The sequence below is a fragment of the Bufo gargarizans genome, chromosome 3 (genome assembly GCF_014858855.1).
Source record: "Bufo gargarizans isolate SCDJY-AF-19 chromosome 3, ASM1485885v1, whole genome shotgun sequence".
Lineage (NCBI taxonomy): Eukaryota > Metazoa > Chordata > Amphibia > Anura > Bufonidae > Bufo > Bufo gargarizans.
In genome coordinates, this window is record NC_058082.1 from 454,348,837 (window position 1) to 454,374,825 (window position 25,989).

A 25,989-nucleotide genomic window follows, 5' to 3' on the forward strand; every position below is an offset into this window, starting at 1 on the left:
ACGTGAACGCATTGCACCCACACTGAATCCTGACCAATTCATTTCTATGGTGCTTTGTACATGAGCGGTGATTTTTACGCATCACTTGTTCAGCAGCATGTTCTATATTGTGCGTTTTCCACGCAACGCAGGCCTCATAGAAGTGAATGGGGCTGCGTGAAAATCGCAAGCATCCGCAAGCAAGTGCGGATGCGGTGCGATTTTCACGCACGGTTGCTAGGAGACGATCGGGATGGAGACCCGATCATTTTATTATTTTCCCTTATAACATGGTTATAAAGGAAAATAATAGCATTCTGAACACAGAATGCATAGTACAATAGCGCGCAGCCGGCATCTTTTCTGTCTCTTTCTTTGCTGATTGCAGTCAAAGGACCTGTGGTGACGTCACTCCGGTCATCACATGATCTATCACATGATCCATCACCATGGTAAAAGATCATGTGACTGACCATGTGATGACCGGAGTGACGTCACCACAGGTCCTTTGACTGCAATCAGCAAGGAAAGAGACAGAAGAGATGCCGGCTGCGCGAGCAAGTGGATTAAGGCGAGTTCAATTTTATTTTGTTTTTAACCCCTCCAGTGCTATTGTACTATGCATTCTGTATTCAGAATGCTATTATTTTCCCTTATAACCATGTTATAAGGGAAAATAATACAATCTACAGAACACCGATCCCAAGCCCGAACTTCTGTGAAGAAGTTCGGGTTTGGGTACCAAACATGCCGATTTTTCTCACGCGCGTTTTGCAACGCACCCGCACCTTTTCCCGCAACGCCCGTGTGAAACCAGCCTTAGGCCTCTTTCACTCGAACGTGTGCTGCCCGTGCTGCGGACCGCAAATTGCGGTCCGCAATGCACGGGCACCGACAGTGGGCCAGCCACATGCGGATCGTGACCCCATTCACTTAAATGGGGTCCGTGATCCGTCCTTTCCGCAAAAAGATAGGACAAGCATGGAACGGAATCCCACGAAAGCACTCCGTAGTGCTTCCGTTCCGTGGTTCCATTCCGTTCCGCACCGCATCCGTGATGCGGAATGCACACGGCCGGTGTCCAGTGTATTGCGGACCCGCCGTATGCGGCCCCTAACTCTGTCTCTTCACCACTCTGGTACTGATGAACTGTCCTGAGGAGTTAAAGGGGTTGTGCACAGGAAAACATTCTCCATTTTACAAACCAGCACTTGGATCTGAATACTTTTGTAATTTCATGTAAACAAAAAATTTTTTGTAAAGCTAGTGAGCTTTTCAATAAAATGTATCTGTACAGCGCCACCTGCTGTTTGTTCTTTTCCACCTCACTGAGGTGGCCACATGCACCTAGGGGGAGATTTATCAAAACCGGTGTGAAGGAAAACTGGTTTAGTTGCCCATGGCAACCAATCGGATTTCACCTTTCATTTTTCAGAGCTCTTTTGGAATATGAAAGGATTAAACTGATTGGTTGGTATGGGCAACTAAGTCACTTTTCCTGTACACCAGTTTTAGGGTACTTTCACACGTTAAACTTTTCCAGTATTAAGTTCCGTCCTGGGGGCTCAATACCGGAAAAGAACTGATCAGTTTTATCCTAATGCATTCTGAATGGAGAGCAAACCGTTCAGTATGCATCAGGATGTCTTCAGGTAAGTCACTCTTATGGTATTTGGCTGGAGAAAATACCACAGCATGCTGCAGTATTTTCTCCGTCCAAAATTCCAAAACACTTGCCGGAATGCCGGATCCGGCATTATTTTCTATTGAAATGCATTAATGCACTAAGTGTTCCGGCAAAACAGATCCTGCATGTGCAGACCTTTAAAAATGCAAACAAAAAAAATACCGGATCAATTTTTCCGGATGACACTGGAGAGACGGATCCTGTGTTTCAGTACATTTGTTAGATGGATCAGCATCCGAATCCGTCTGCAAATGCTATCCATTTGCACACAGATTTCCAGATCTGGCAGGCAGTTCCGGATCTTCACAACGCAAGTGTGAAAGTACCCTTAATAAATATCCCCCTTAGTTTAAATCTTCAACTGCTACATGTTCTGTTAGAAGCTGCAACAGATTGGACACTCTCCCTGAGAAAGGAGACACACACACCTCCTGAGAAAGGACACACACCACCTGAGAAAGTGCACACACCTCCTGAGAAAGTGCACACACCTCCTGAGAAAGTGCACACACCTCCTGAGAAAGGACACCCACACACACACACACACACACCTCCTGAGAAAGGACACCCACACCCACACACACACACACACCTCCTGAGAAAGGACACACACACACACACACACACACACACACACCTCCTGAGAAAGGACACACACACACACACACACACACACACACACCTCCTGAGAAAGGACACACACACACACACCTCCTGAGACACCTCCTGAGAAAGGACACACACACCTCCTGAGAAAGGACACACACACCTCCTGAGAAAGGACACACACACCTCCTGAGAAAGGACACACACCTCCTGAGAAAGGACACACACCTCCTGAGAAAGGACACACACACACACCTCCTGAGAAAGGACACACACACACACACCTCCTGAGAAAGGACACACACACACTCCTCCTGAGAAAGGACACACACACACACTCCTCCTGAGAAAGGACACACACACACACACACACCTCCTGAGAAAGGACACACACACACACCTCCTGAGAAAGGACACACACACACACACACCTCCTGAGAAAGGACACACACACACTCCTCCTGAGAAAGGACACACACACACACTCCTCCTGAGAAAGGACACACACACACACACACCTCCTGAGAAAGGACACACACACACACACACCTCCTGAGAAAGGACACACACACACACACACACCTCCTGAGAAAGGACACACACACACCTCCTGAGAAAGGACACACACACACCTCCTGAGAAAGGACACACACACACACCTCCTGAGAAAGGACACACACACACCTCCTGAGAAAGGACACACACACACACACCTCCTGAGAAAGGACACACACACACCGCCTGAGAAAGGACACACACACACCTCCTGAGAAAGGACACACACACACCTCCTGAGAAAGGACACACACACACACCTCCTGAGAAAGGACACACACACACACCTCCTGAGAAAGGACACACACACACACACACCTCCTGAGAAAGGAAAAACACACACACACACACATCCTGAGAAAGGACACACCTCTTGAGCTGACAGCTTGAAAAAAAAATACCAGAAGACTTAGAACAATGAATGGGGAGATCTCTGGATCCATGTGAGGTACCGGGCTGTTCTAGCTTTGTTAGAAAATACAGTGTCTGATATTCATTTTTCACATCAGTTAATGCATAACCCCTTTAAGGATTAAAAAGATTGTTTATGGGGAAGAATCCCTGTTTTATGGCTGGTTCAGCCCCTGCAATGGAGATGCCTGCTCAGCATGGAATATGTTGCATTAGCCAGCATCACTGTGTGATGCACATGCGGGGGGGCTTCAAGGGAAAATCTGCTCCTTGTAGCGGTTCTCCATTTCTTCTAATTCTTCTAAGTGAAGAGCAGCACACCCCTTCCCTGTTCCCACTATACAGGCCAGATGGAAAGTAGTTTGTCTAATTTACAATGTGGACTGTGAATTGTAAATTAAGCCTGATGCTTGCAATACATTGCAAATACATACATCATTAATCTGATGCCATCATATACCCGTCACATTTACTCCCGTGCTGCCACTTCTGGAAATGTACATTAGTATAAGACCTAGCTGCTCAAGGCATCGGTTGTTGAAATAAAGGGTAAAAGCAATAGTCCGTGTGTCCAGGGTAAAGAAGAAAGAGGCTTTACATTGCCAGGACAACAGTGATTCATCATCACCCGCTAGAAAGGGCTAATTTTGTATCAGCAATAAGATGGCGCCATATGAATTATTGATATAAAATTATTTAAAGTTGTCCACTGAACAGATCAATTCCATACAAGTGAGGAAGTTACTGACGGAGAGACACTGCAGTATCACCTATAATCCCACTAAAGAAACCCAAAAGGACACCATCACAGACAATGAGATCTGTTAGGCTCTGTTTAGTTTAGTTTAGTTTTGGGCCAAATCCGGCACTTTCCTTATTTTCATTGTTCTTCTCCTTGATGCTAGTGTGAACATGCCCTGATCTACATTTCCAAAGCTGATGCAGTGTCTGGCATGGACACAAAATCAAACACAATTACGTATTGATTTTCATTGCAGCAAAAAAACACTTAAAGGGTAACTGTCATGTTTTCATGAAAAAATCTATTTTAGCATATGTTACTGCTGGAGCAGCATTATGCATAAAGCAATCTTTCGTTTCTTCACATACCACTGTTTTACTTGAGTTTTTCCCTTAGTTACGACTGTTTAAACATTTGCATTATGAGGACCTTATCAAGATGGCTCCTCTGTCAGTTCTCTGAGGCCAAAACTGCTTTTCCTCACTTCCCATACACAGTTGCTGTAGCCAGCAGCTCCCTGCCAGCCTATCAGATTGGATTACTGAGAGACACACCTCCTCACTCTGAAGTCTAATGCAGGCATGCAGTGTGATGGACCGCCCCTCCGTCTTCTGTTTATACTAAAGGGAAGACAGACAAGCCATAGCAACTGTATTTTAAGGGAGCAGTGGAAAGGGACAGGAGACATTAGTGAAAGCTGTTATTATAAGGTAATTACAGATCTTTTGGCAAGCATTGACAGACTAACTCAGGTATACATGCCTAGCTCTAATAAACTAGCAGATTAAAAAAAAATATGACAGTTAAGGGTACCGCCACAAGGTCAGGTTTCTAAATGCCAAAACCGGGGGTGAATAAAAAATAATAATAATAAAAAGAGGAGAAATTGCATCTGTCAGTAATACTTTGTCATTTTATGAACCACTACAGATTTTGGCTTCCAAAACTGTATCAGGAAACCTGACCGTGTAGTCGTACCCTCATTCTATGTAACAAAAACTAATAAAAATATGGAAACCATCTACAATTATAACACCACAAGCATACACCAAGGAGATGAACTAACCATACAAGATTTAAAATGTACTAACCATGACAGATCAAAAGTTTTGATCATAAATTTCTCCAAGATCTTATCGGCCAGTCATAAAACCTCATAAAACCATAAAAAAAATCTCTAATTAAAATCAAATGTAAAAGCAAGACAAGAACTTGGACACTTTCATATGGTCAATATGTGGTCAGTATTTGTAAGCCACCGGCATCGCCAGGAGTGGAACCTACAGAGAAAACGTATAATGGAAATATCTGTGCCTCTTGTGTTTTGGAGCCGCTCCTGGTTTTAGCTTAGAATGTAAATACTAGGGATCGACCGATTATCGGTTTTACTGATATTATCGGCCGATATTCAGTATTTTGACAGTTATCGGTATCGGCATCTATTTTGCCGATATTCCGATAACTTATTGGGAACACAGATCGCGCTGCTCACATCGCTCTCCGTGTTCCCTCAGCAGCACAGGGGAGAAGGAAGCAGTGTCTCCTCCCCCTGTGCTGCTGCTGCCGCCAATGAGTGGAGAGAAGACAAGAGAAGGGGAGGGGCTGTGGCCACTGCGCCACCAATGAAGATACCTCTCTCATTAATTCATATGCAAGAGGCGGGAGCTGGCTGCAGAATCACATAGCCGGCTCCCGACCTCTATGAGCAATAGCTGCGATCTGCGGCAGTTAACCCCTCAGGTGCAGCGGATCGCAGCTACCGCTCAGAGGTCGCGAGCCGGCTATGTGATTCTGCAGCCAGCTCCCGCCTCCTGTATGTGAATAAATGAGAGCTTTATCTTCATTGGTGGCGCAGTGCGCCCCCCCAAAGCCCCCCAGTATAATTCATTGATGGCGCAGTGCGACCCCCACCCCAGTATTAAAAACATTGGTGGCGCAGTGCGCCCCCCACTTCAGTATTAATCATTGGTGGCAGTGGCCACACGGTCCCCTCTCCCCTGCTCCTCCGATCGGAGCCCCAGAAGTGTAAGCCTGGGGCTCCGATCGGTTACCATGGCAGCCAGGACGCTATTGAAGCCCTGGCTGCCATGGCAAGCTCCATGCTGCTGTGTGCACAAAGCACAGGGCAGCAGGGACAGTGTGAGATCCTATTCACCCTGATAGAAATCTATCAGGATGAATAGGACAAGGGTTCTAGTCCCTAAGGGGGCTAAAAGTTAGAAAAGAAAAAAAACACACCAAAATATTAAGTATGAATGAAAAATAAAGATTTACAAAACAAAAAACTACACGTTAACAATAAACATATTAATTTTCTGAAGATTTGTGTTTTTCTTTCAAAAATGCAAATTCCCTGAATATCGGTATAAATTATCGGCTATCGGCCTGAAAGTTCACAAATTAGGCTACTTTCACACTTGCGTTTGATCGGATCCGTTCTGAACGGATCCGATCATATTAATGCAGACGGAGGCTCCGTTCAGTACGGATCCGTCTGCATTAATAACTTAGAAAAATTTCTAAGTGCGAAAGTAGCCTGAGCGGATCCGTTCAGACTTTCAATGTAAAGTCAATGGGGGACGGATCCGCTTGAAGATTGAGCCATATGGTGTCATCTTCAAGCGGATCCGTTCCCATTGACTTACACTGTAAGTCTGGACGGATCCGCACGCCTCCGCACGGCCAGGCGGACAGCTGAACGCTGAACGCTGCCCGCCTGGCCGTGCGGAGGCGAGCGTAGCGGAGGCTGAACGCCGCCAGACTGATGCAGTCTGAGCGGATCCGCATCCATTCAGACTGCATCAGGGCTGGACGGAAGCGTTCTGCTCCGCTCGTGAGCTCCTTCAAACGGAGCTCACGAGCGGACAGCAGAACGCTAGTGTGAAAGGAGCCTTATCGGTATCGGCCCTAAAAAATCAATATCGGTCGATCCCTAGTAAATACTGACTAAAATACTGACTGTGTGAAGGAGGCGTTAAACCCATTCAACCCTAATCATACCTGCAAAACAATGTCGGGAAAATCATTAGAAGGGTATACTGTCCGGAAGCATTCATCACCTCAGCACTGGTTAGTTAAATGCTAGGTCGATGGGGGTCCCAGCTGCAACACTGGAGCTAAAGGAAGTTCAAATGGAGGAGCGATCCAGCATGCACCAGGCCTCACCAGCCAAGCGTTGGTGGTTCTCCATCTTTAAAAATTAAAATGTATCTTCTTTTTTTTTCAATGCCTGTTCAATAATCCAAAATATTCAATAATCCAGCACCTCTAAGATCCAAAACTACCCAACCTTTTAGTTAATGTTAGCCATGTGTCCCCGTGTGGTGAAATATAACTGTGAAACCTGTATATACTTCATAATATATTGTGAAATTACACACACAAGGATGTGGTAGGTAACAACCTTCCACCTATTTCCTAATGTTCATCATTGCTATACTGCACAGTGCATCGTCACACTCTTTCCTCCCACCATCAGACGCCTACAGTCCATCATACCGTACATGGGCTGCAGGGGTTAAAGTATATAAACCATTATAGACCGCCCTGCTCTGTCTTCTAACCACCTATATCCAGGAGGGGAACCAGTGCTGAAGTATGAAATGTTCCTCTACAGCAGGACATGAGCAGTCTGCAGCAAGGACTGCGGCTCTTCCACACTGCTATCTAGAAGAAGAATCTTCTATGCAATGTATGTAGAAAAACACTATATAAAAAGCTCTATAATAATTTCTCTATATAACTGCAAGTGCACTATGGGCCACTTTCACACGGTCAGTATTTGGTCAGTATTTTGCATCAGTATTTGTGAGTCAAAATCAAGAGTAGAACCTGCAGAGAAGAAGTAGAATTGAAATATGTATTCTGTGTTTTGGACCCATTCCTGGTTTTGGCTTACAAATACTGATGAAAAATACTGACCGCGTGAATGTGGCCTAACTAAATACTGACTGCGTGAATGTGGCCTAATTAAATACTGACCGCGTGAATGTGGCCTGACATAATACTGACCGCAGAAAGGCATACAATTAAAGGAACACTAAAAATGTTTAAAAAAAAAAAAAAAAATGCGCAAAGATGGAATAATACAGGAATTCAACTATAGGGGTCATTTATTAAGACCAGTGTTATAGATGATACTAGCCTGCCGGACCGCCCTCTCCACCCCCACCTCACTTTATTCAGTCCTGACATAAGCAGGGAGAAGTTGCTGATTGCGGCACAAATAACCTCTGTGCTGCAATGTGCGCCAGAAATACGCCGACAATAAATTACCCCCTATGTTAAAAAAAAAGGATAAAGGGTAAATCTGTTCTGCAATCTCCTAATGCTATATTCAGAAGGCCAGCCAGAGAAGTATTCCGATAATGTTCACCAAAACCTTATCCAGGGAATTTTGGGCACTACTTGCATGAAAACAGGACTCTCGTGGGTCCACCTTGGGCCTACAAATATCACCTGAACAGTTGAAAACAATGGCAGGGACACCCCACCAATTTCAGTACTGTGGTCCTCAGGTAGTGAAATGTGAAGATTTGTACATGGCTGATCACTCCACCATGGACTCATGCGGGTATGTCTGGAGGGAACCGATGGCCCAATTGGTCATATTGTATTCAATGGGATCCGTTTTACTATTCATTACCAAAAATGATGTCCTGCAGAGACAAAGAGGTTGAGAACGGTGTAAAATAATAAAGTCCTAGTCACCTTAAGAATTCCCTGCTGCGTTCATTCTGATGCTACCTGGTACCCCACCAGTCTCTGCTTCCTAGTCCCTCTCGACTCACTGGAAATGACCGTTCAGCCAATGACTGGCCCGCCTCAGCCGGTGATTGTCTGAGCAGTTTATTCCTGTGTGTCGAGAGAGAGTAGAAGGCAGAGGTGGTCAGGGGAAAGGAGGACATCTCCTGCCTGGAGTACCATTGCATGCATGTTTCAAATTGAACCATAAGACCACTGGGCCTCTGCCTACAAGGGCCCCTTAAAGGGCATCTGTCAGCAGTTTTGTACCTATGACACTGGCTGACCTGTTACATGTGCACTGGGCAGCTGAAGACATCTGTGTTGGTCCCATGTTCATATGTGCCCACATTGCTGAGAAAAATGATGTTTTAATACATGCAAATGAGACTCTAGGAGCAATGGTGGTACAATATTCATTCAGGCAGGAATGGTGGCAGAGGGAGCAGAATCCCTGCCTCATATATGAGATTGGGCCCTATAAATGGAGGCTCTTTCATGGACTGTACAGATGATGGGTAGCATCTGAACTCACCACTACCTGAAAAGCCAGCAACACAGCTTTCCTATGGGAGCTTTACACTGAAACTGACCGTTGATTTCGTTCCCTCTGCTTCTAAGACCTTGGTATAAACCGGAGATTTCAGCAGGCGGACGAAGGAACCAAGGTACAGAGATGTGTGACTGTGTGTAGGAAATGTATGGCTTACATCCAGTAGAGTGGGCCGCAGCCTCCTGCAGAACAGTGTGACCAGGGCTAGTACGTCTGCTAAGTGGCCACACGCAACCGGGTGGTAACATGACCGCCTGAGAATGTGACAGTATGCTCTGAATATTTGTACAGGTTCCCAGAAGAGCAGAGGCACAGATATTTGTAAATTCTCCTGCCGGTGGCTCCCTATCCCTTCCTGCAGGTGATGGATGGGTTTTCTTAATGTACAGTAAATGTGCAAATTGCTATTTTAGTCTCAGCCGTAGATGCATTTATAAGCCAGACATGCAGCACTTGGAGTGCAGAGGACAGGACCATCTAATTCCTTACCATTAAAGGACTGATACAGATCCACATGGACAGTGCAGGACCCTCACAGGCCCAGCTGTCCTGAAAGTGAACGTAGTGGCTGTCACTTGACAGCTGCTTCATTATCTCAGATGCCAGTGGGGACCTGGAGCAGCTGGGGATAGGTAAGGCTATGTCCACACGTGACTGAAACCTTGTAGCGTTCCCGTTGTAGATTTGTATGCAGCAAATCCGCAGTGTTGTGCAGGACTAGCAAAGTGGATGACATTTTAGGAAGTCTCATTTACACGCTGCATTAAAAAAAAACGTATGATAAATTGACCTGAGGAGCAGCTTGGAAACCTGCAGCATGCAGAGCTCCGCCAGTTCCAGAAGAGGATGCTGCATGCAAGCGGGCTGTCCGCAGCATAGTGAAAAACCTGCTGATTTCAGCTGTCACTGCTGTGGACTTGATGAAGCCCACAGCGCACTCCTGCGCTGCGAGAGAGATGAATCCACTACTGCATGCTGCCCTCGCTCTCCCCAGCCTTCAGATCATGATTGACAGTTTTTTTTTGCTATGTGTAACAGAAAAGAAACAATTGAGGGGCAGCATAGTGTAGCTGACAGATCCCGCAGCTTGTATGTACCATCCTAGCACCTAATCCCTGCCCCTAAGACAGTCTTCTCTGCTGCTCCCATCATCTCCTCCAATTCCAGCACTACTCCATCAGTATCTCGCACCATCCAAACGACCTTCCTTCAAAAAAGCTTACAGCCTGCAATAACCCTGTCTCCACTATACAGCAATATAAAAAAGCTTTGGCCAATTCCATAACACGACCCCACATACCATGTGCCATTTATAATACTGGTGTCTTCTCATGTGACCAAGCTGCGCCCCACAGAGTTGCCCCCCTTAATCTCACGATAGAAAACAATACAAATACAGTAACATGAGAAGTGAGGAGTAATTAGGTGGAGGGTCTAGCATAACGCCTCTTTGTATTCTCCAGAGTTCAGCTGCTGAGGTCAGACTGATAAATGCTGGATGCACTTTAGGCTACGGGCTTTCTTCCCGCTCTACCCATTTAACACCACATCCATCAGTCCACTAAATACAAAATGTATTGATGGAAAGAGCGCTTCTTTGTTACCAGACGCATGAATATTAAATGATCGTTTAAGGGATCTTAAGTAATGAAGACCATATAAAAAATGCATGCCGTTTGGCGGCTCACCAGTTCCTGTAAATATAAAGTTTTAGGGTATGTCTCTCCATTGAAGGTGACACATTGGACAAATAAGTAGTCTCACTTTGTATCAAGCTGCAGGGACCACTCTCACAGCTAGCATGTGACATGGTGGTGGTCACAGTGGTCAAACCACAGTCATTCAGGCCTTACTGACCCGTTTTCTGGCAGTTGTGAAAATACTGACAACTACTCTGCCACATTAAACATTATTTATAGTGTAGAATATATAAAAGAAAATTACTGATAATACTTAAATATTACTTTATTATAAATATACCCCCAAATACCTTCCATTAGTTAGAATGTCTCGTTTGTCTAGAGCAGGGGTGGCCAACCCGCAGCTCCTCGCACCTTAATTTGCGGCTCGCAGGGGAGCGCACTCTCCTCTACATATGCGGCTTGCAGGGGAGCAGGCCAGCTATTTCTATACTAGGGATGTCGCAGGTATCAAAATATCAGAAGCACAGGGGAGAAGGAAGCAGTCCCCCCCCCCCCATGTGCTGCTGCTGCCGCCACTGCCACCAATGAGCACAAAGAGGGGAAGAGGAGGGGAGGGGCTGTGGCCACTGCCACCAATGAAGTTAACTCACTCATTTATTCAAATACAGGAGGCGGGTGCTGGCTGCAGAATCATATACCCCGCACCCGACCTCTATGAGAGGTAGTGGCAGTTAACCCCTTAGGTGCTGCACCTGAGGGGTTAACTGCCGGGGATCGCAGCGCCGTCATAGAGGCCAGGTGTCGGCTATGTGATTCTGCCAGCACCCGCCTCCTGTATCTGTATTAAAGGTCAATTATCATAAGTGGCGCAGTGCACCCCCCTCCCCCTTAATACATGGAGGCACGCGCTCTGACCTGACGCTGTGCACGTCAGGTCACTGTGGAGAGGGCGCCACAGTCCTCAGAGCGGCAGCAGAGGTAGGATAAGCCTCCTACACAGTGTGTTTTTTATTAAAGTACTGATCATGGGGGTCTTATCTGACATGGGGGTCCTCATCAGACCCACAAAATGTAGTGCTCACATAAGACACCAAAAATCAGACACCCCATGCTCACATCTCCCCTATGTCAAATCACCCCCCACACACACACACACATGATCTCAGAATAAGGGGGTCATCTGAGCATGGGGTGTCATCTGAGCATGGGGAGTAGGGCTGAAACGATTACTTGATTGAATCGAGTAATTTGACACAAGAAAATCCTCGATGCAAGGTTTTTGCATCGAGGATTCGTTTGTGTCATGTAACCACGGAGCGGGAGTGAGTTGCTTGCTATTACTTACCGCTCCGTGGTCACCCGCCGGCCCGTACTGCACTGCACTGGATCCTGACACATCGTCAGATCATAGTGCACGTAAGCGTGCGCCATGACCCGATGCTGTATGATGTCAGGATCCAGTGCAGCACACGGAGAAGAAAAGGAAGGATCTGTGGAGCGGCGCCCCTACAGGAAAGGTATTTTATTTCGCTGGGGACATGGCACTGAAGGGGGACAGCCGACAATGGATGGCATGGAGGGGCAGATGGGAGTGGGGGACATGGAGGGGCTGATCTGATGGCACTGGGGGAGTGGGGGACATGGAGGGGCTGATCTGATGGCACTGGGGGAGTGGGGGACATGGAGGGGCTGATCTGATGGCACTGGGGGAGTGGGGGACATGGAGGGGTTGATCTGATGGCACTGGGGGAGTGGGGGACATGGAGGGGCTGATCTGATGGCACTGGGGGAGTGACGGACATGGAGGGGCTGATCTGATGGCACTGGGGGACATGGAGGGGCTGATCTGATGGCACTGGGGGAGTGACAGACATGGAGGGGCTGATCTGATGGCACTGGGGGACATGGAGGGGCTGATCTGATGGCACTGGGGGACATGGAGGGGCTGATCTGATGGCACTGGGGGACATGGAGGGGCTGATCTGATGGCACTGGGGGAGTGACGGACATGGAGGGGCTGATCTGATGGCGGGGGGGACGTAGAGTGTTGGGGACTGATGGTAGGGGGTCTGATGAGTTTTTATAAAGGAAAACAGGGAGCTTTGCACTTTGGATTGCTGTGTCGAGACTCTTAAATGAGGCTCCACAGTGTTTTCTGTAGCTGGTCTCCCTAAGATCAGCCATTGTTTTGTTTGAGTAGTCTCCAAGGCATTACTCCCGGTTAGCCAGAATCCTACTCCACACTGATGAGGGGCAACACCCCGAAACAGCTGTCTGTGGATGGATAACTGGCTTAGGTCTTCCCTGTCACATCCTTACAGCTTGTAAAAGGGCGGGATCTTGACATAGGAGCCACTTAATATGGTGGATTTGGTGATCTCTGTAATGGGGACACCCCTTTGCTTGGTTTTCCTTCCTTTGAGGGATATCTGGCTTTCACTGTGTTGAAGACCCATAACTGGGGCTCCACAGCTATTTTGCACATAAAGGAAAACAGTCCATTAATTCATTTTTTCTTATTAGGTTACTCGAGTAATCGTAAAAAATAATCGATAGAATACTTGATTACTGAAATAATTGTTTACTGCAGCCCTACATGGGCGTCATCTGAGCATGAGGGTGTCATCTGGGAAATCTTGAAACACATTGTGAAAAACAAAGATTGCCAGAAGTCTCATTAAAGCTGTCTACATTACAGGTAGGAAAGGTGGTTTATTTTTAAATGTTTGATAACTCAATTGCAGTAATACTGTTGTGTGCAGGCATATTTGTGTAAATGTATAGCTTGTGGCTCCTGGCAGTCATACATTTTTTTTTTTCTGGCTCTTTGTGTCTGTAAGGTTGGCCACCCCTAGTCTAGAGAGTAATCATCAGGGGAAGCAAAGTGGGCGCCGTCCTATTAGCACACACAAAACCTGTCCTAATCACACAGCAGAACAAGTTACTTCACAACACTGAGCTAAAGAGCTGCCTCATCCTTCTCTCTGCTCTGCTTGTCAGGGAATATGATCCTGAATACAAATTATAAGAACTTCAGCTGAATCTCTGAAGGAATGGAGTTCATGAGGAGACATGAAGTACAGAGAGGAAAGACTGTGATAATGTGAGATTGCATACAAGTGCTGCTGCTCATTATCCACACCTCCTCTTTGTACAGTACTTCACGTCTCCTCATGAACTCCATTCCTACAAAGATTCAGCTGAAGATCTTATCAGCTTTGTCCAAGATCATAATCCCTGACAAGTAGAGCAGAGTGGAGGATGAGGCAACTCTTTAGTTTAGAAAACTCTTTTAAATTGCACCTTGCTTTATGTAATGTAAATTCATCCATAATTCTGTGCTGGGTATAAATCTTTACATGGGTCAGTGGTCCATTTCTCTCGTACAGAGCTTCAAATTCCTTCCTGTCCTTCTCATAGCCATAAAGTTCATGGGGCGCAATGATTTCAGAAGATAAAGATAACCTTACAGCCTGCCGGAGTTCATCGCATCCAGAATAGACGGAAACTGCTGGAGCATCACCAGGTCCCCATGACTATAATGGGACCTGGTGGGGATCTGGCCTGTTGCCGCCATTAGTGCTATGAATTGGCCAGACAAATTCCGCTGCAAGCAATGGTTTTTGTCCGACTGCATCCTGCCCTAATCCCGGAAACAGGCCAGATCCTTTCTGGGTTCTATTATAGTCAATGGGCCCTGGCAGGAAACAGTTTAGCGCCAGTGTGAAACTAGCCTCACTCTTTGTATGTGTTATCCAATTTTTCGTTCTTTAAATGAGCAAATTAAAGGGTTTTCGGAGATTTTGTTTTGGACCCCTGCCGTTCAGCTGTTTGAGAAGGCACGGCGCTCCTGTGAGCACCAAGCACAGCGCCGTACATTTTATAGCGGCTGTGCTTGGTATTGTGCTCATCCCCATTCACCTCAATGGACCTGATATATTAGAAAGCTGCTAACATTTCCTAACCCCATGAATACACTTTATTTGCTGAAAATGTAATACCCCCTTAGATGGGAGCATGGTTGGGGGCACCATCTTCAGTTTTCATCACCACCTCAAGTATCTGAAGTATCAGCTGTTCCTTCCTTTTCATTGTGAATTGTACTAGTGTGTCATGAGTGCTATCATCCTGGCTATGGATTTCTAGAGCGCTACGTCTCTTTATAGTGTTTTCTTTTTTATTCAGTGTCTATATAGATACCCCCCCCCCCCAATCTTACGATCCCCTTGCTCTCTACCCTCTTTTATTCCCCCCGTCTCCTATATATAGACGTGTTGATCGTGCACCAGCCACCCTAACGTTCTCATCTCACATCATCTCTTCTTCACCACGCTATTTTCATCTTTAACCCTGCCTTGTCGGCCGCCTCCCCAGGAGTGGCTGTGACCTCAGCTGTCCCTTAGCTCTGGTCCCCTCAGTTGTCGCTGTCCCTCCAGCCTCTGTCCTCTTCTTTATCCATGTGTATTGTGTTCAGAATTCCTCTCCCCTCTCTTCGGGTCATTGGCGCCACAGAGCTGTCGTGCTAATGAGGTCGGTGTATTCTCACGAATCCAAACACTTAATCCCCTTATATTCTGTCCCTCTTAAATCACCGCCGTTCTCTGCATCGCTGCATTTTTCTGACTGATCCATTATAAACCCGTTCAGTCTTTAAAGGGTTACTTGTGATGGCGCACGGCTAGGATCTGATCTTGATAATGATGGAGCAGCAGTGCTGGTTCGGTGCTGCGATCTCTTCCTCCTGCACAGCAGCACTCCGGACCAAGCGCTGTGATAGGGGGCTCCCTGCGCAACCGGGGCGCCGCTGTGCAAGCCAAACTAAGAAGGTTACACAGGACTAAATCAGCACTGTGACCCCTTCATTCTCAGGATCGGTGGTGGTCCCAGAGGTCGTGCCATAAGCGATCATAAATTGATGGCATATGGGACTATTGCTCATGGAGACTGAAAAAAATATACATAAAAAAAGCTTAAAGGGGTATTCCAGGGGAAAGAAAAAGGTTTGCAATGGGCTACAAATGCTTTAACAAAGCCTATACTCACCTCACTGACCCCCACCGCTGCCGCTCCGACGACGCCCGGGTGCGCGCTGTGCTGCACTTCCTGCTCCTGTTTCACCACACACAGGAAATGGCCGTACCGTTCAGCCAATCACTGCTGAGGCGGGCCATGTCTGTAGCCAGTGATTGGCTGAGTGGTATTCACAGCCATTTCCTGCTGAGTCAGGAGCACAGCGGAGACCCGAGCGCTGTCAGAACAGCGGTAGGAGTTTATTGAGGTGGGTACAAGCTTTCTTGTTTTTATTATATTTGCAGCACTTCGCAAGCCTTCGCAAAAGGGGTTTTCCGAGATTTCGCCACTTGGGACCCCCGCTGTTTGAGAAGGCACCGGCGCTTGCAGCTTCTCTCAGCTCACCAAGCACAGCGCCGTACATTGTATAGTGGCTGTACTTGGTATTGCAGTTCCTGGGTTTTGGACCCCCAACAATCAGAAACTGAGGATAGATCATCAGTTTAAAAATCTCGCAAAACAATTTAAATGGGGTTGTCCGGGGGAGAAATTCATTGCATAAAAACATAAAAGAAGCCATACTTACCCTTACCGATCCCCAGTCCCATTACCAAAGCTTTCAGGCCCATGCTGGTCTGTCTTGACACCTTGGAAATGCCTGTACAGCAATTCATTGGACAACCCAATAAAAGAGAACCTGTCAGCAGGATCAACCCTATTAAACTAGGCATACGACATGCTAGGGTGCATCCTGAGGATTAACCTGGATAGCGAACATCCGTTGCGCCGTTCCACAGAAACAGGGTTCAACTGCATATGCAGATTAGAGTTTCAGTGCGCCAAGTGCCAGAGGGGGCGTGACAAATGCAGGACGGCAGAAGAGCTGAGGTGCACTGAAGGCCTCGGGCGTGACCCTCGGTGCACTGCAGCCCTAATCTGCATATGGAATAAAATTCTGTTTTCTCTAGAACGATGCAATGGATTTTTACCACAATATTTGTGATTTTAATAGGGTTGATCCTGTCGACGCGTCCTCTTCAAACAGTTGGCTGATACATTCTACATAGGTAAAAGTGTATAGGCATATTAGGTTTTGTAATAACTGTGAATGGCAGATCTCATTCAGAGCCACCACGTGGTAGACGGTGTACATCTCAGAAGGGTTTCATCACAGGGTGGCAGCTGGAAGTCAAATGACCCACATCTGGATGCCAGCGCAGTGGCAGGTGATAAGACATATATAACATTAGTGCACAGGGGTATAGGGTGATGGTGACAGAAGATGCTGTATGTCAGTGAATGCCTTCCTCCTCTCAGGTGACTGACAGTGAAGATGAACGTCACCTACACAATGAAAATCCCCGGACATAAGGAGATGAAGCCATGGTGAGGACACCCATCGTGTGCAGTATACAATAGATGGACATCATGGACATCCATGTGGAATTGTGCACTTGGTCCATGGTCTCCACCATTCCTGGTCCAGGGCTTGCCTGCAGCAGGTAAGTCCTCACCTCCACATAACCAGTATATCCCAGTATACATGTGAAGCTGGGAGGCAGCTGTCCTGGCCGCACATACATGTCAGAGCCCAGTGTCCTGGGAAGAATCTAGTAATGACCAGCTGTGCCCCTGCCCCGTCACCCTCCTCTCCATCCACCTGCAGCTCCCTGTCACCCTCCTTCCCCGCCTCTTACCAGGAAGATGAGGTTGAAGGTGAGCAGCAGGTACTTGATGCATCGCATGGAGCCGCTGAGTCTCCCCATCCCGGCTACAGCCCCGGCCAGCAACAGATGTCACAGCACCGAAACCCCGGCTCACACACTGCACGGGAACCCCGCCCCGCGAAGGCACGGCCACGCCCACCATGACTCAACCACGCCCAGTATGAAAGCGTTCTGTCCTGTTTCCCGCCCACCGGGGAACACCCGCCGCTTCATAGTCTGGCGAGGGTTCCTCTAATAGGCGGCTGATATTCGAGTAGCCACGCCCCCTAGAGGCCGGAGTGCTGACTGACAGGGCAGGGGCGGCTGAGCTGTGTGGTGTGAGGCGCTGTACGTAGACCTGCAGGAGCTGTCAGCGGCTGTGGGGCTGGAGAAGAGGAGCAGTTCTTCACACGTTTGCTTCTCTACAGCTTTGGGTTGTACATGAAATGTTTTAAAAACTATAGCAGGGGAAAAATATTTTTGGAAAAATATTTCTAATGTGGTAGTCAGTTTTATCATCTGGCAGTACATCAAGCATATCTCGTCAGGGTCGTTCACATGAGGGGAAAAAATGGCCATTAAAAAACGGATAAACTGCCTTTAATGGACGCTTTGCATTCATATTTTTAGGCTAGGGCTAAACAACAAAAAGGGTACAGCTACATTGCGACATGTGTCACGCAACATTTTTTATAATGATAGTCAATGGTGTCGCTCTGCAACACAACAGTTGCGCAGAAATCAAACTTCGATGGATTTTTTTCGATTGTCGTGTTGCATGGCGACACTATTGACTAACAGAAAATGCGCAACATTTTTGCAACACATGTCACCGTGTAGCCCTAGCCTTACAGCCATTAAAAACTGATTCATTTCATAGGCTTTTTTTTTCAAATCCCAAACCCTGCAGTGCCCTCAGTATACATAAATGCCCCCATAGTGCCCTCTGGACATCCAACGGCCTCATTAGTGCCCCCAGTATAATGAATTGCCCCATTAGTGCCCCTAGTATAATTAATGGCCCCATGAGTGCCCTCCAGTATAAAAATGGCCTCATTAGTGCCCCTGGTATAAGTAATGGCCCCCATGGTGCCCTCTAGTATAAAGAATGGCCCCATTAGTGCCCTCCAGTATAAAAATGGCCCCTTTAGTGTCCCCAGTATATGTAATGGCCCCCATAGTGCCCTCCAGTATAAAAATAGCATCATTTGTGCCCCCAATATAAGTATTGGCCCCCATAGTGCCCCCAGTATAAGTAATGGCCCCCATAGTGCCACCAATATAAAGAATGGCCCCATTAGTGCCCCCAATATAATGATCTCCCAGCGCACTCGTATAGTGTATTACTGTACAGCAGCGGCGGCATGAAGCGCACAGCGTCATAGCAACCAATGACACCGTGCGCTCCTGCTCTGAACAGGAATCCAGCCCGGCATACCACGGACCGCTCTCGGCCGCGGAACACGGTTGTGTGCATTCGGCCTTAATCACGTTGTGCCCTCAGTAATTAAAATGCCGAACCACCACAGTCACCACCATCTCGCTGTGAAAATGGCCAGAATGGTCAAAAATAGGATGTGTCCTATTTTTTTGACGGACGCTATTCAATAGCTGTTAAAAATAAACGCCATGTGAATGAACCCTCCTCATATGTGATTGGTGGGGGTCTGACTCCCAGCACCCTCGCCAATCAGCTGTATGAAAAGAATGCAGCTCTTGTGCAAACACTCAGCTCCTTCATCCCACTCACTTGAATGGTACAGAGCAGTTGTGCATCATGTGAATGGGAAGGAGGAGCTGTAATCAGGGGCGGAACGACCGGGCCCGGTGGGGGGAGTGCGCCCGCTGCACTCACATGTAATGGGAGCGCTCTAACAGGGCCCGACATGAAGTACAGTGAGAATGCCGGGCCGCGTCAGAACGCTCTTCAAACATGAGGGGGCGCAGGAGGCAGGGGGAGCGCAGAGGCAAGGAAGGAAGGAAGGGGGGGGGGGGCACACTCACCTGGCAGTTCTTTTCACTGCCAGGCTGTTCGTTTTCAGAGTGAAGCTGGGCGACCTCTCCGCTCCCTGCTTCTCTGTTCTTCTGAGCTCAGGTGCTCCCCCTGCTGGCCGGACATCCCGCTGCTGGCTCTGGGAGGAGCGCTGAAAACCCAGGAATTGGCCTTCAGCACAGCCAGCAGCGCGATGTGAGTGTGGGAGCACGTCATCTGGGAAGAGGGTATGTGTTTTTTTCCCCATAAAGCTGCAGACTGGAAGCAAAAGGGGGCATCTTTACTGAGGGGACGGACTAATCTGAAATAACTACTGTGAGGGGGCACCTAATCTGGAATAACTACTGTTAGAGGGAACATATGTGGGTATAACTACTGTGAGGGGGCACATATCTGGCATACTGTGAGGGGGCACATATCTGGCATAACTACTGTGAGGGGGGCACATATCTGGCATAACTACTGTGAGGGAGGTAGTGCCATATATCTGTCTATAACCACTGTGAGGGGGCACATATCTGGCATTACTACTGTGAGGGGGCACATATCTGGCATACTGTGAGGGGGCACATATCTGGCATACTGTGAGGGGGCACATATATGGCATAACTACTGTGAGGGGGCACATATATGGCATAACTACTGTGAGGGAGATAGTGCCATATATCTGTCTATAACCACTGTGAGGGGGCACATATCTGGCATAACCACTGTGAGGGGCACATATCTGGCATAACCACTGTGAGGGGCACATATCTGGCATAACCACTGTGAGGGGGCACATATCTGGCATAACTACTGTGAGGGGGCACATATCTGGCATAACTACTGTGAGGGGGCACATATCTGGCATAACTACTGTGAGGGGGCACATATCTAGCATACCTACTGTGATGGGCACATATCTGGCCATAACCACTGTGAGGGGGCACATATCTGGCATAACCACTATGAGGGGCACATATCTAGCATAACCATCGTGAGCGGCACATATCTGGCTATAACTACTGTGAGGGGCACATAATCTGGCAGCAGGATAACACTGTTGGGGCACAGGGGTGGGGAGGATAATTGAACCTTCTAAAATGTCTGTGTGACAAACTGAAGAGGAGATGTGGTTAAAAAAAATTGTCATGATGTTCTGGTCCTAATTAAGAAGATGTCATGAGGTTGTCACGACCTATCGATGACCCTGTTGTACCTGGGGTCAGAAGGTCGCAGTGGGTGGCTACTCGCTCAGTTTTAAGGGATCGCTCCATGACCTAGTTGTGGGACTGGATTCGGGTCCAGGTTTTCCTGCTTAGGTTTGCGATTCTTTTTGTCCCATTTAGGAATCTGTAGCTTTTCCTTTCAGCTGTTCTCTGTCAGCCACTCCCAGTTACTATATATTCTCCCTTTCTACTTCACTTGTTGCCAGATATAGACCTTCCTTCCAGATTTTGGAGTTGGAGTTGGTACTGTCGGTTCTCCAGTTCTCTCCTGTTTGTTGTCATCCTTTGAGGTTTGTATGTGGTGTTTGTCTTGTTTGTCCTTTCCCTGTTGTCACCCTAGGTGTCAGTGGTAAGGACTAGTGCTCCCATCGCCCTACTCACTACCTAGGGCTTCTTTCAGGGTAAGCCAGGGACGAAGCACATGATCGGCGTACGGGTGAGCAGCCCGTCTAGGGACGTCAGGGCAGCCAGGTGCCAGTGCTAGGTGAGTTAGGGGTCACCACTCCTCCCTCTCCCTAGTGAAAGGGTATCCTCCTTTGCTGCTCTCTACACCACATGTCTGTTACCTGCCATATCAGACGTGATAGAAGATGAGAAAAGGGAACATCTAGATCATAGGAGATGCCACTGGATGTATGTGATAGGTATATAGAACTGTATGTTTGGTAGCATTGAAAGACCAGGTAGCTAGGGCAGGCTCTGTGCTGTTGCTTGCGTCTCACACCCTCCTCCATATCTTAATAAGAGACACGTAGAGGAAGAGCACAGAAAGTTGAAGCTGGTGCTGGCCACCACAAAGAGTTGTTTCTGGGTAGGTATTTTGCTTGGACCGTATGTTGAGTTGCACTGTGATATTTGGTTATGCTGGGGCAGTATTATGCACTGTATTGTGGTACAGTATTTGGTTCTGCTGGGGTGGTATTTTGTGCTGTACTGTGCTATTTGGTTCTGCTGGGACAGTATTTTGTGCTGTACTGTGGTATTTGGTTCTGCTCAGACAGTACTTTGTGCTGTACAGTGGTATTTAGTTCTGCTGGGGAAGTATATTATGCTGCTCTGTGGTATTCGGTTCTGCTGGGGTGGTATTTTGCACTGCACTGCCAGTTTGGACAAATCTATAAAATGGGGCCACTTTTAGTTTTTTTCCAGGGCCAATTTAAATTTCCAGTCTGCTCCTGTATATCTGTCAGTATTGAACTGACAGCCAGCCTATTACACCCTGTCTGTGGCAGGACCTAATAGGCTACCATATATGGTACTTGTGTTGGCCCCACCTTCTGTCAGTTTGGACCAATCTACACAATGAAGCCACTTTTTTGTTTTTTTTCCGGTCCAATTTAAATTTCCAGTCCATCACTGTATACCTTTCAGTATTAAACTGACAGCCAGCCTAGGGTCTAATCTTTAGGCATCCACCTGCCATTACAACCTTCTGCTTCCTACAGTCTAATTGTGGGAGATGATGGGGCATCAGTCACTTCATCCTTTAGGTTCCACAGTCACTATTGACCACAGCCCCGCTAAACGGCTGGGATCAGAGTTATCTCCGATCCTGGCCATTATATCTGGAGAGTGCTATGATATAAGGGTACACATACAGTTACAGTACATTTGGAAAGATGTTAATAAAATTGACTAATATAACTTATGTTTCTCACTATAAGACGCACATTACAGCAAGAAAAAACATTGCTTAAAAGTGCCTGAGTCTCTGCTTTCCTTAATGATCTGGCAGAGCACTCATGTAGCATTCTGCCAGATCATTGCTTTCTGCTTATCACTGCCGCCTCCTAGCTCCTCTGTGCTGACTGCTTTCTGCCCAGCTCCCTCTGCCTTTCCTGCTCTGTGCTTGGCTACTTTTGCCTGGTCACTCACTACCTTCTGTGCCCTTTGCTCCTGGTTCTTGTTGCCTCAACAGCAATAACATTCCTGTTAGTGCTGCTGAAGCAGTCAGTGCAAAGTGCAGAGCAGCTTCTTTTGTAAATGTTCTGGATTGCATGTGCAGGTTTAAAGATATGCAATTCAGCTCGCTTTCCAAAAAGAAAAGATAGCTGAGCCTCCGATACCACCAGATTTAAGGTAGCTATCATATAAGTCAATTCTTGACCTTTTAAACAGGCCAGATGACTTGGATAATAGCCAAGCCAGTACCTCATCTGCTGACAGCTGTTTCAGGGGGATTGCCCCACATCAGTACAGAGCAGAAAGAGCTGGTTTAACTGGGTGAAAGGCCTTCACGAGGATTCAGGGGGTACTATTTCTCCTCATGGGGAGTGCCTAGTGGGCATTAGTAGTCTCATAGGCCAGGCAATGCTCCTCTGGGTTTCTGGGGAAAAAATATGCAAATTAGCTCTCCTTCCAAAAAGAAAAGATAGATGAGCCTCTCATACCACTAGATGTAAGGTAACCTATGTCAGTGCTCAGCCTTATAAAGCAAATTTGTCACCACATAACTTCAAGTAAATTCTGCCTCTGTAGAGGTGCGCTTGGCAGCTAAATAAAATGCAATTTGTCCCATCTTGATGCAACAAGGAGGGTGCAATGACAACACCCTCTTTTTTATTATTATTATTATTATTATTATTATTATTATTATTATTAAAAAAGCACCATTCATTCCATGGTACTGCACATATGATAAGGGGTTTACAAACATAATAAAAAATCAAGTACAATAAGCATGAACAAGACAAGTTACAAAGTGATACATAAGGAGAGAGGACTCGCCTGCAAGGGCTTACAATCTACAAGAGGTGGGAGAAGGAGGGTGTGGCGAAAGCCACTTCGCCACAGTGTTTTGGAGGGGGCTGTTTACCCGCCTCCTACCCCTGGATTACGGGCCCTCTAATCAGCCTTTCCTCCTTTGTTCACAAAGGACTTGTACTAACTTGAACCCCTGGTCTAATTCGTGCCATTTTGGGATGTTAAATGTCTATGTGTATTGTAAAGGGTGGGACATTGTATACGTTGAGTAGTGAGGTCTGTTCCATTGTCTCTCTGTGTGTATTGGCGATGTCCCTTTATCCTGAGAGATAATTGAATTACGTCTCGTTTATCTCCAGGACAGAAGAGATTGTGTATTCTCCTGCCTGTGATGATTAGATCAACCCAGTGTGAGGTAATTCTATCACGGGCAGAGGGGAGGATTTTGTGTGGGGGTGTCTGAGTGTATTGTACGTGGTTATTGGCTGTTTTTACAAAACCCTGTGGGTGGTAACCTTGTTGAAAGATGTGTATAAATCAATGCTGTGTGTTCAAATAAAGAGTTCCTGTTTTTACCCTTTACCATGTTGAGGCTGGTGTTTGGGTAACTGATCGACACTGGGGGATTGCTATACGCTGAAGATTTTCTATACTCCCCTGGCATAACTACTATCTCTTGTAAGAGCTGTTCCTGCTCTCTGGTTTTAGGAGTTCACGCACTGGAGCCTTGTCATAGGTCCAGGGTGGGTAGGAGACGGTGAGACCTCAACCAAGCTTCGGCGGTTCGTGGGGTCTGCAGTGCGTACGGTGTCAAGTGGAGTGCTTGGAGTCCTCGGAAAGCACTAGGAGCATCCATCGACGGAGGTACCCTTTCGGGGTGCTAGGAGATCCGTTACATTGGTGGCAAGCAGTGGGATGGCGTCCTAGTGAGAGGAGAAGCAGCTCGGAGACACCGTTCGTGGATTTACAAAATTGAGGGCAACGCTAGTATCCGTACAGCGCCCCTGGCTACAGCAGGATGGAATCGGCTAGTCTTCAAACAGCGTTCCACTGCGAGGAGGAGGATGAAACGGACTGGAGGGATGCAGTCCAAAAAGGCGTCTGGCACGAGGCCCTGGAAGATGTACAGCGTCGGCGGGGCGAGTGTCTCCCCAGTGAGGAGCAGCAGTTGCGGATGCGAGTGGCCCTGCGAATGCCCCTTCTGGGAGAGCAGCCCCTGGATGAGTGGGTGACAGAACTGGAGAGCCTGGTATGGAAGGAGCTTTGGCTAGACAACGCGTACCAGGCACTCTGGTGGTATGTGATTCGGCACTCCCCCTGGATGGCTGAGCATGACAGACCCGAGGGTGGGGATTATGATGGCCCTGGCCTGTTGTTTGAGGCCTTCGCAGAACCGAAGTTCGGAGATGCTGGAGAGACCCGATTCTGGGATATCTATGACTACAGGGAGGCTATGCATGATTGGGCTACAGCGAGAGAGGTAAGACAAGACCTGGCATCTCTAGTGTCAAAGGAGTGGGAGCTGGAGCAGGATTACCAATACCTCTTCAGCTCAATTCGGTCCCAATATACACTGCCAGAGAGCTGGGTGGCAGTGCCAGACCTACAACCCTACAGCTGGGAAGATCCGACTGAAGTATCCCCTGCTTCAGTACCAGCTACAGAGGTAGGGGACCTCATAGACTGGTCCTGGGGGGAAACCCATATGGCAGGTGGAGATGGGACTGAGATCTCTCCACTGGCCCTACAGGGATGCTGGGCAGTCAGGCCCAGATCCCCAACGGCAGCAGGAGTTTCAGGGAGTAGGGACAGTTGGTCCTGCTCCCCAGCGGCAGTGTACTTTGAAGGGAGAGGAGAGAACCGGTCTCTCTCCCCAACCACAGGGGGACAGCACCCCTAACTCCAATGATGCAGATGGGACAGCAGTCTCTGCACCAGGCCTACCGGGAGGATGGACGGCAGGTACAGAGTCCCCACCAACCCCGCAGGAATGCTAGGAGGAGGAGGTAAGCGATCCCTCCTCTCCACAGCTGATCCGCAACAAGGTCCTGGGGGTAGGATTCCCTGACCTCATCCCAGCGGAAGAACTGGCATCTGGGCAGAGCGCAGTTGGCCTCTGCCCTCCCCTATCCTCTTCTCCAGAGCCGGACTTCCCACAGGCTACTCCAGCAGAAGAGCTGGCATCTGGGCAGAGCGCAGTTGGCCTCTGCCCTAACTTTCCCTTTGTCACCGGGCAGGACTATACCCCGGTTGCTCCAGCGGAAGAGCTGGCAAGGGGGCAGAGCACAGTTGACCTCTGCCCTCCTTTGTCCCCTTGTCCCAGGCTTGTCTATCTGCAGGTCCCCCCAGCTGAAGCGCTGGCACCAGGGCAGAGTACCGCCGGTCTCTGCTCACTCAGCGACCCACAAAGCCAAGAGACCAGTGCCCATCACAGCCATGGTGAAGCC

At 47.8% G+C, this 25,989-nt stretch overlaps 1 protein-coding gene across 1 annotated transcript in view; it reads right to left on the reverse strand.

Moving 5' to 3' along the window:
- LOC122930306 (tetraspanin-2-like) overlaps positions 1 to 17,768 on the reverse strand; it is a 146,092-nt gene extending 128,324 nt beyond the window's left edge. The window contains exon 1 of the mRNA XM_044283577.1: positions 17,627 to 17,768. Coding sequence (XP_044139512.1) covers positions 17,627 to 17,695 — 69 coding nt within the window. The 5' untranslated portion in view covers positions 17,696 to 17,768. The remainder of the gene's footprint in view (positions 1 to 17,626) is intronic.
- Positions 17,769 to 25,989: the final 8,221 nt, after the last annotated feature.